The 11,569-nt window shown below is 41.1% G+C and overlaps 1 protein-coding gene across 1 annotated transcript; it reads right to left on the bottom strand.

Moving 5' to 3' along the window:
- Positions 1–9,196: 9,196 nt before the first annotated feature.
- LOC129777007 (uncharacterized) lies at positions 9,197–11,100 on the bottom strand. The gene is made up of 4 exons (XM_055783031.1): positions 10,486–11,100; positions 10,131–10,424; positions 9,848–10,064; positions 9,197–9,748 (listed from the first exon to the last, which is right to left on the bottom strand). The coding sequence occupies exons 1-4, from the start codon at positions 11,002–11,004 to the stop codon at positions 9,567–9,569; spliced, it is 1,212 nt and encodes a 403-aa protein (XP_055639006.1). The 5' UTR covers positions 11,005–11,100; the 3' UTR covers positions 9,197–9,566.
- Between the last annotated feature and the right edge of the window lie 469 nt (positions 11,101–11,569).

Below are 11,569 nucleotides of genomic sequence, written 5' to 3'. Positions count from 1 at the left end.
TTTTATATACGATCTGTTCCTCTCGCGGGAATGTCTGTAATTTACAGTTTTAATTCCATCCGACGTAGCTTATATCAGCCATATGACGGACTTGATTAAATCAGCTGTAATTTATTGCCAGACAACGAGAGGAAGAGTCGAAGCTGCATGTGCGGACACCAAAGTAACACATCCTACCGATGCGACTAGAAACCACTATCCTCAAAAAATGTATTTATAATTTGCATTCAATATCTTGAGTTGAACTATAGCCGAAACTCCCAAAAACAATTAAATGAAATCGTGGTAGTTTAATACTTTTCTTCGCTTCTTCTTCGATTATATCCCAGAAGGCACGTGTCGTTATATCGCTAGCTGTTTCGTCACGGTGTAAACTCTGTTTGGCTAAGATATTCCTTAAACATAGCCAATGGCGTCACTATCTCAGTGAATGTACTTATGTAATTATTTTTCTTTTGTTATATGTCCAGACATTTGACAAATTTGTACTGCTTACATGGCTTAAGTGAAAATAAGTAAAAATAGTTTGAATCCTAATTGCATGCGAAGTAAGATTTATTTCAATTAGTTAGCCGTAGTAAAGCAAAGTGCGGTGAGCCCGCGTGAAGCTTGTGTGTATTACTATCTTATACTAATAATACTCCAGTAGTTGTAACTAATGGAACGCATGCATTCTCTACATGCTTGATGTGACGTCAATTAGTTCAAATCGCAATTTTTCTCCCTGATTTATCAAGGCTTGGGAAAGTGTCCATGTTTAAGACTGCCATTAAGGTTTTTTGAGTATCTCTGTTGTCAAAATTTAACTGAATCTAGCTCAGAGTGTAAAGAATCGCAGTAGGCATTCCGTAATTTCTGCACGCTCGAATCTATAATCCCGGTCTATCCGTTTGAGAGCTGTTTCTATCCGTTTTTCTTAAAGGGTTCGGGAAAAAGTCTAACAATCGCTCGGAAATGCCCGGAGTGACATACCGGCAAAGCCGACGGGTCGTTCTTTTGAAGCGAAAGCCGAGGGAAGCGGCGAATTTTTTTTTTTTTGCAATCCTTCATTCAAAAAACGAAGAATCGGGCTGGATTGAACTGTTTTAGGGATACTTGACCAGAATGCAGTAGCATTTTAGAGTAAATAAGCACTCGGAAAAACTGTACGAAAACTGGTATTAAATACTGAGCAGGAATATTATACCTCGGTTGACCGGGAAAGTGCCCTGGAAGATGCGATTCACCGGCATGGTTTCCGAACTAAAGCTTTGTTTTGGATACTGGATTTTCGCCTTGACAAAGGCTGTTTTTGAAGAAAATTATGTAACAATCGTCTTCCAGTTATAGAAAAATTGAATCACTTTCGACAAGATTTACTTTAATACTGTTCTATATTTCTATATTCTATATATATATACTATGACCAGCGAATGATTTAGAATTAACCTTACCGTAAAATAACTTCCTCAACCTCAAAAAGTACCTTTTTCTGCTCCCTTCAAAAAAAAGGAAAAGGTAAATTTTTGACCTGTACGGAAAATAAATTAAATGTTCCTTTAGATGTCGAACAATTACAATACCAGACAATTTAGATTGCTAATGGTCCACTCTACAAAACAAGCTACATTAATTTAATCTACATGTTGTCTGTAGTACACGGCACGCCATTTTTTTGAAAAAAGTCGGGGTGGCACTGAACCGACCCTTGGTTTAGCTACGTAGTTATTTTAAACGCCCACTCAGGCGTTTATCACACGGGGGGAAGGCCTTTGCTAAACTCCCGTCCACCGCCGGCAGCGTGAGCATGTTGAAGCATATATTTGTGGCTGTGTGCTTGTGTGTGCATATGCGCGTACCTGTGTTAGAACGTTTGTGATTGCGGGTTGAGCGTTGAGCGTTCAGAGTTGAGCGTTGAGCGTTAAGCGTTGGGCGTTAAACGTTGGCGTTGAGCGTTGAACGTTGAGCGCTGAGCGTTCAACGTTGAGCGTTGAGCGTTGAGCGTTGAACGTTGAGTGTTAAGGGTTAAGGGTTGTGCGTTTAGCAATGAGCGTTAAGCGTTGAGCATTGAGCGTTAAGCGTATTAACATCGTGGGAGTTTTCGCTCGTTGCTGGTTTTTTAGAGCTAGTATTAGCAAACCGTTTATATTTGTTTTCCGCTTGTCACTTATTTTCACCTCTAACCTATACAATTGGGAGTGTATGTCATTTCCGGCCAATTGGAAGTAGATTCGCTGCAAAAAATAGAGGATACAGGACCTCCATTTTTGAAAGTTTCGAAAAAAGGATTCCGATCCGATTTGACCTCTGCTTCCCTCTTTTTTAACACTCATGAACGACACCGACCGGTGAAAAGCATAGTTGAAGAGTTTTACTATACATTTCAATGCCGAGGTTGCTGAAGAACAAGAATTTTATGTGATGAACGGCCGTTGCAATTTATTTCATTTATTTTTATTTATTTTATTTATACTTCAGTAACATAAGGATGTCGGGTCAGGGCCACCCTCACTCTTCGGAATTTCATGTATTTATAATTTACCGTTCCTGCAGCCTATGGAATTCGGGGAAATTAATCGGTCTTTGGTGTCTTTGTTGGTCTTTTGTTGGTGTCTTCGTCGGGGATGGAATCTCGGCTGAGACAGGCCTCAATTTGACGTTGAAAAATTTCTTCACGGACTTAACACAGGCTTCCTGAGTTCCACCAAACCGTGGACCGTGGAGGGATGAGATGGAATTTAATGCCATCTTTCGAAACTTCCCGCTTTTTTCTTATGCTGCTTTTTCAGCTCATCGTGCTCACGGAACTAACGGAATATTGGTCGTTGCCGATTGCTCTTAGATAAATTCACTCGACTGTCTTTTCAGGTTTTTCAAGGATAACTGTGAATGAAGGATTACATCACTGGTCTGATTGCTTTTTGAGGAGTTTTTTCGGTTGCCTTTTCAGGATTCCTTAAGTAAAACCCCTGCCGCTGCAATTGGCGTTCGATAAGAGATACACGCGATAAATAACAGAATCGACGATACATTTGCGTTTAGAAGAGCTCTCCCCGTTACAGTGGCGTAGTGTAGGGGGGCTGAGGAGGTGGTCCGCCCCGGGTTTCACCCTTAGAGGGGTGACACCCATGACCATGACAAGTATTAGACTGTCAAAAAAGTCCTGCGGTATTTCCGCGAGGTGTCGTTGTAAGCACGTAGTTCTAGTTGTATTCATTGTATCGAGCCATACTATAGCTTGTTGGAAAGGTTATTATATTTGTTGGATATTATATTTGCGTGCTATAATATAGTCCTTGACAGTGTTTTGTTCGGTTAAGTCGTTCGTGAGTTATAGTGTCGCAAATATGGAGCAAAATAAAGAGAAAATCAGACATATTTTACAGTACTACTATGACAAAGGCAAGATGCATCTCAAGCTGCCAATAAAATTTGTGCAGTTTATGGACCCGATACAGTTTCCATTTCCACTGCACAACGATGGTTTCAAAGTTTTCGTTCTGGTGTAGAGGTCGTCGAAGATGCGCCACGCTCCGGAAGGCCTGTCGTCGAAAATTGCGACAAAATCGCTGAATTAGCCGAGAAAGACCGGCATAGTAGCAGCCGTAGCATCGGCCAAGAGCTGGGGATAAGTCATCAAACCGTTATTAACCATTTGAAGAAGCTTGGATTCACAAAGAAGCTCGATGTATGGGTGCCACACAAGTTGACGCAAAAAAACATCTTTGACCGTATCGACGCATGTGAATCGCTGCTGAATCGCAACAAAATCGACCCGTTTCTGAAGCGGATGGTGACTGGCGATGAAAAGTGGGTCACTTACGACAACGTGAAGCGCAAACGTGGTCGTGGTCGAAGCCAAGCCCTCATTAACGGCCAGGAAGGTTCTGCTGTGTGTTTGGTGGGATTGTCAAGGAATAATCTATTATGAGCTGCTTCCCTATGGCCAAACGCTCAATTCGGACCTGTACTGCCATCAACTGGACCGCTTGAAGTTAGCACTCATGAAGAAGAGGCCATCTTTGATAAACAGAGGCCGCATTGTCTTCCATCAGGACAACGCCAGGCCACACACTTCTTTGGTGACGCGCCAGAAGCTCCGGGAGTTCGGATGGGAGGTTCTTTTGCATCCGCCGTATAGTCCGGACCTTGCACCAAGTGACTACCACCTGTTTTTGTCCATGGCGAACGAGCTAGGTAGTCAGAAGTTAGCCACGAAAGAGGCCTGTGAAAATTGGCTATCCGAGTTTTTTGCCAATAAGGAAGCGAGCTTCTATAACAGCGGTATTATGAAATTGGCATCTCGTTGGGAACAAGTCATCGAACAAAACGGCGCATATTTGACTTAAAACAGATGATTGTAACTAATTTTATGAACAAATGAAAATTTAAAAAAAATACCGCAGGACTTTTTTGACAGCCTAATATATTATATTGACAAAAAAAAACATGGTTTTGAATGAAGGTAACCGGTTATTACTTATGGTGTTATCTAACAATACAAGTCACTATGCAAAGGTTTATGTTATAGAATCTTTCTTGGTTTTCTTACAGTTCTTTTTTTCATCATACTACATCTTTCCTCTCTGTCCTGGGGTGTGAATTCTAAGTCTCTAAAACGAGCGAGTTACGTTCGAAGTACGAAGTTTTGAGCGTTGATATATTTTACTAGCTGACCCGGCAAACTTCGTCCAGCCCAAAAATTGTTTTTTGTTATCAATGCCTTCAAACATTCAAGTTTTCTTACTAAGCGCAAGTTCATGAGTCCAATCGCAGAACTGTTCATTGATTGATCTTCCAATCGACCGCGTTGAATTTACTTTTTACTAAAAAATTCCTAGTACTTCTACCAAAACTCATCATTATAATATTAGATTATTTTCAGACACAATCTCGTGCAAGATTTTTCAACCACTTGAAAATAACATGTTTCTCCGTTACATGGAATAAAGGGTGTGTCACATCAAATTGCATCACGGAAAAAACGCTGTAGAAATTCGCCCAGTAGACCGATCCTTTTGAAAATTTTAGACAGTAAAATAAAAACTATTAAACAACTTTTGGCATTTTCTTTTTATTCATACTTCGAGCCCAAGCCCCTATGCTCGCACCTTCCTCTTTACCCCGTCCATAAGGTTCTGTACAACGTCAGGTTGTAGTTTTTTTTGAACAGAAATACATTTTCTCTTGAAGTCCGCCTCCGAGTTGACAACTTCTGGGTTCTTCCGGAGGGCCTGCTTCATAATCGCCCAATATTTCTCTATTGGGCGAAGCTCCGGCGCGTTGGGCGGGTTCATTTTCTTTGGCATGAAGGTGACCCCGTTGGCTTCGTACCACTCCAACACGTCCTTTGAATAGTGGCACGAAGCGAGATTCGGCCAGAAGATGGTCGGGCCCTCTTGTTGCTTCAATAGTGGTAGTGAGCGCTTCTGTAGGCACTCCTTAAGGTAAACCTGCCCGTTTACCGTGCCGGTCATCACGAAGGGGGCGCTCCGCTTTCCGCAAGAGCAGATCGCTTTCCACACCATGTTCTTTTTGGCAAACTTGGATAGTTTCTGCTTGCGAATCTCCTCCGGAACGCTGAATTTGTCCTCTGCGGAGAAGAACAACAGGCCCGTCAGCTAACGAAAGTCCGCTTTGACGTAGGTTTCGTCGTCCATTACCAGGCAATGCGGCTTCGTCAGCATTTCGGTGTACAGCTTCCGGGCTCGCGTCTTCCCCACCATGTTTTGCCTTTCGTCGCGGTTAGGAGCCTTCTGAACCTTGTATGTACGCAGGCCCTCCCGCTGCTTGGTCCGCTGGACGAATGAACTTGACAAATTCAGCTTATTGGCGACATCCCGGACCGAACTTCTCGGTTCACGTCTAAACTGCTTAACTACGCGCTTGTGATCTTTTTCACTGACGGAGCATCCATTTTTGCCGTTCTTCACCTTCCAGTCGATGATTAGGTTCTCGAAGTATCGAAGTATCGCGCTTTGAATAACGGAAAATACCGGCGTCCGATTGCTTTTGGAGAAGTCTTTTCAGTTGCCTTCTCAGGTTTCCTAAAGAAAACTCTCCTTCGTCGCCATTGAAATTCGATAAACAGCACCCGCATTAATTAACGGAATATTTATCCGGTCAGATTGATTATAGAAAAGTTCTCCCAGTTACCTTATCAGGTTTCCTAAAGAAAATTATCCGCGATTGGAATTCAATAGAAGATACGCGCGATGAATAACAGAATATAGATTTTTTTCTCAGGATTAACCTTGAACCGTGTTGTGACTCATAAGAGTTTCGGAATTTCTTTCCGTTAAGTGGTCGATAGTTTATATAATCACATCACTCACCACAGTGAATCCTGATTCATTCCTCTCCCCACTAACAACTATCCTTTCCATGATAACCGCTAGGGAACCACGAGACGACCCTTCTGGCCTTCGGGCGGCGAATATCATACTAACATTCCTTCCCTTCCCCTGGTGACTATAAGGACGTGGCCGGCCTGCGTGTATTTGTTCACTTACATCTTTTTTTAAGCAAATATATATGGTTTTTCCTGATTCCTGTTTTTTTTTTGCTCTGATACTGGAAAATATGTTAGTGTCATTCTGCAAAAAAAAGAATAACATGGTTGTTCAGCGTAGTCAAAATGTCGAGTTTCGATCCGTATAAAGAACATCATTGGAACATTTCCTTGGCGTGTCAGGATTCATTCCTCTGTACTGGATAAAAATTAAATTTTGATATTCGTCATCATTTGTATAATCTTTTAATAAAATGCGTCGAACAGAATTGATTTTTTTCGGCGCAGATGTCGCATAGAATTACTCCTTACATAAATATTTTTTAAACCTTATAAGATATATTTTCAGCTTGGATATACTATAATTGTAAATTGTATTGACGTAGGACTACGTCTAACCGGAAGATATAGGGGGTGAAATGGAAATCTAGGCACTGAACAAGTAGGAAAAAATGCAAGATTTGGAACGCTTATAATTCGAGCATTTCTCAATAGATCGCAAAGGTTTTTGCATCAATTGATAGGAAATATATCTACGTATCTATCATAACGAGTAACATTTCATTTTTCTTGAGATAAATAATTGAATAATTGTGAAATATCAAGCATTGTCCAATTGCACTATGTGCCCATTTTTTATTGGTCCATTTTGTGCTCCTCAAATCGTACCGTCCAAAACGGGCAACCAGAGCAGGAAGGAAGGAAGGTCTTGAATAATAGAGACTTTAAACTTTTGCAGTTCATTCGTCTCTAGCCTTGAGAAAGGTCCTTTGAAAACTCTACTCTACTCTATTACTCTACTCCAGCGCTACCACATCCGCCCTCTTGCCTTGAGAAAGGCACTCGATCCCTCGCCGTCCAGCTCGTCCAGCAACGATGTTGTCCAGTCGGTGTCCACACAAAGAAATGGAACCAGAGCAGCAGCGAAATAGAATGAAGTACGATTGGAAAGGAAAAAGAAAAAAAAAATTACGAAACATTGGTCGCAGTCTCACACATGCGTAATTCTCGAGCCAGCCAGTCAGCTTAAAAATCCCCGCTCGGCTGCCGTAACGATCATTCTTTGTGTGGACACCGACTGGACAACATCGTTGCTGGACGAGCTGGACGGCGAGGGATCGAGTGCCTTTCTCAAGGCAAGAGGTCGGAGGTGGTAGCGCTGGAGTAGAGTAGAGTTTTCAAAGGGCCTTTCTCAAGGCTAGAGACGAATGAACTGCAAAAGTTTAAAGTCTCTATAATACAAGACCTTCCTTCCTTCTTTCCGTAACGATCATTCTCATCCAAACCGTACACCACATCGGTTCGCATCACAACACATCAACAAACCAACCCAAGCAGCCATGTCTGGACATGGTAAAGGAGGAAAAGTGAAGGGAAAGGCAAAATCCCGCTCGAACCATGTTGATCTGGAGTTCCCCGCAAGGGTAGCTAGGCCGAGCGCGTTAGTACCAGTGCACCAGTCCACCTAGCCGGCGTTATATAGTTTCGGCCGCCGAAGTGATCGAGTTGGCTGGTAAAGCTGCTCGCGACGATAAGAAAACCCGCATTCAGAACAGAACACATCAAGACAATAACAGGCAGTTGCAGCGAGTGGCGAGTGGCAAACGCAATCGCAAAACGGCATCAAGTAGCAGAAGAAAAAAGTTTGTTCTTTATACAAACTGCTTTGGTGGCAAATACCGAACAAGGCGGCATCGAGGGCGTTCGAAATGGTTTTTTTCAAAACCACGAGTACTAAGTTTTCTAAATTGGAACCATTCCATAAAACAAGGCGCTTTTCAGGGCCATTAAACCTTCCAAAAAGAGTTTAGGAAATACAGTTCAATGCTTTCTAAAACAATATCCAAAATAATAATAAAACACAAATTGATTTTTTTCATAATTTGTTTGTCAGGATATGATGAGTATGTGAATTTGGCAGTTGTTCTGAACATATTGATTATTATTATTATTATTTTTTTACTGAATTTATCACCAATTCTTAAATTGCTTTTAGATTGAAAGTACAGTAATTTACACTTATCTCGACATTTAGCTAATTGGACGGACCTGTAATGCGACATATTTAGTTGGACATATTTGTAAACATAGAGTTCGGGGTCCAAATTATGACCCCACATTGAAAGTCGACACTGTACCACTGTCATCGCAAATGTTCAATTACAGGTTAAAATTACCTCCAATCCGACACTGAGTGGTGGTAATGCGACGTGCCATTGAATGTAATTTACTGTACAATATGTCACAAGCTGGATGGGAAGAAATTTCCCAACTGTGAAAGCTGTGGCGAGTGGCAAACGCAATCGCTAAACAGAAAGGTTTAGCCGAACAAGATGGGGATATCGAGTGATAACAAAACAATAAACTCTTTAGATTGAAGATAATTTTGTGATCCTGAAAAGGACCCTTTTTAGCCTGCATGTGAATCCAACGAGCGAACAAATCGTAATGAATGTATTTTTCTTTCTTTCTTTTTTTGTTTTTAAGAGGCTTTAAACTTTGAAGTTCATTCGCCTCTAGCCCAGTGGAGAGCCACAATAAAACCAGCCCAGAGGGGACTGTCGAAAGGGAAACCATAAAACGCAAAAACACAACGCCAAAGGTTCTTTTCAGAACCACCAACATGTTCATAAAGAGTAAACAGTACACTAATCCATTTTTCAGGTAGATAGGTAGGTATTCACGTAGGAGAAGAAAATAAAACAATATATTTAAAATATATATTTAACAAGAGCTGTCCCCTTTGTATAGTCCTACGTCACTCCGGTTATGTCCGCGACATTACCCACCCGTCTTTTTTTTACTATCAATTACCACCATCAACACCAGTTTCATAGGGGTTTCAAAATGCACAAAAAAGTGTTCGCCTAACATTCCATAAATAGACGGAAACGATTCTAAATCTAATCTATACAATCACGAACGTATTCCATTTCCTTCTTCGACACGGATTACTTAGCTGTCTTTGCGTTATCTGTACTAGTGACACACATAACGAACACAAAATTGGAAGCAAGCATACTGATAACTGCGCCAGGAAAAAAAGCTGCCCGACCGGGTAATCCCCCGACGGCGATTACTGGTCAGCAGCCAGTTTGGGCAGCAAAATTTTCAAGATTTCAACAAATTTGGGATTGGTGAAAACCTCCCGTCGTGCCTGCCGAGCCTGCTCGCTATCATCGAGCATGTTTTCGGGCGTAGCCAGTTCTGTTCTCTCGATTATCAAAGCCGGAACGATGCATGTTGTCACGACCACCGCTGCAAATAACAAAATGAGAATGTCGTAAATAGGGGAAACAATTATCATCGTGACGTTGTTATGTTAATTAGTGGTACTGAGATAGTTTTGTTTCATACCGTGGTCGAGTTTCTTTTTCATCTCGTGCAGAATTGATTCCAGTGTGGGTATCGTTGCGTCATATTTGAACAACAATAATGCTGATTGTAGTTCATCCACATAAATTTGTATCAGTTCTTCGAATCCGGTACTCTGGACATCATTGTTTGCCGATGTGTAGAGGAAATGATTTAAGTCGATACCTGGCGAACCATAGAAACATTCCTGATAATCGATCTGGAAAATAGACAAACATTTAGTTTGATGACGTTCTTCTTTTTGACGAGCCTCGAATCAACCGACGAGCAGAACATCTTCAACGTTGCCTTCGCTGTCGTACTTCCATAAGACATTATTCAGCCAGAGATCTCCATGATTGAGGACCGGAAATTCTTCATTGTCTTGAGAAAAAACAGCGCACTCTCGCTCAATAACATTTTCCCCAAATGTTCTGAGAAAATTTTCATACTGTTTAAGCTCAGTTGTAGTTTTAGCCAGAGATATGCATTCCGCTATGCTATTCAGATAATATAATCGAAGTTGATTTGCTACATCTAGGAATGCGCTAGTCGTATGCAATTTAAACAGCTCTGGATTCTATAAAAACAAAAACATGAAATACATACTTGAACAGAGAATGCATTTGTAATTTCCTCACCTTACGCCCTAACACAGCCGTTGCGGCATGGAACTTGGCCAGTTTTCTGATTAACAATTTGCAATGACTCATATCGAGCCTTTGCTTACGATCAGGTTGTTTATATCCTTTTTCTGATAGGTCCTCTAATACTAATAAGTTGGTATCGTCATGGATTAATTTCGGCCCAAACACGCTGCAATCGCCATAACTCGTTAGAAGTATCCTTATTTGGCGCATAATTGGCCCATAAACGTCCCGTTCAATTTTGAAGACATACTCCGAATTTTCGGCTAATTCCGAATCAACCAAACCAGTTTTCAAAATCATCGATATCGTTTTCTGCTCATCATCGTGCAACTTGTAAGTCACTTTGGCGCGCATAACAGTGCTCATAAAGTTCTGACCCTTAGGCGCACCATCTTCAATTGTATAATTACAAATTTCCACATCGTTGTGGGTGTACTTCTCAAGTATGTCCCTTAGAGAGTCGGCGTTTATCCGATCCGCTATCGCTGACTCGTCCAGTTGTGTTGCCATCACTTGAGATCACTAACAACAAATGAAAAATCGTACTGGCCCGTTTATGAACTCCCGGCAAACCTGCAATCGAGCACGACAACACGAGTACTGAATGGAACTAATTCACGTGATTGAAACCATAACGCCGTCGGTAGCCCACTCGCTCTTCCCGTCTGTTTCTCTTTTTTGATTCTGTGCCTAGGGGTTCTCAAGTTAGATTTTTTGATGTGTATCTTCTGGATGGAACATTGGAGATTTATAGGAGATTTTTGCATTTTTGCACAACCATTTCATGCCAAACCGATATAGTTCTTATAGTTCTCAGATTTTCGTGAAAATTGATAGTTTTGTTTCTTAACGCAAAATATAAGACCCGATTTTTTTTCGTAAGGGTAACCATTTCGATTTTAGGTCCGAAAAATACTTTTTTTCCCATTTTTTTCAAAAATGATTTTTTATCAGAAATTCAGAACTTTTAATTTACTGAACTGATTCTGATAATCGAACATATGAAATTGAAGTCAATGAGCTAGTCCAGTCGCATAGAAATGAAAACATGTTAATTTTGAAAAATCATAACTCA

This window comes from Toxorhynchites rutilus, chromosome 3 (assembly GCF_029784135.1).
Source record: "Toxorhynchites rutilus septentrionalis strain SRP chromosome 3, ASM2978413v1, whole genome shotgun sequence".
NCBI classification, from domain to species: Eukaryota; Metazoa; Arthropoda; class Insecta; order Diptera; family Culicidae; genus Toxorhynchites; species Toxorhynchites rutilus.
This window is presented reverse-complemented; position numbering and strand designations above follow the sequence as displayed.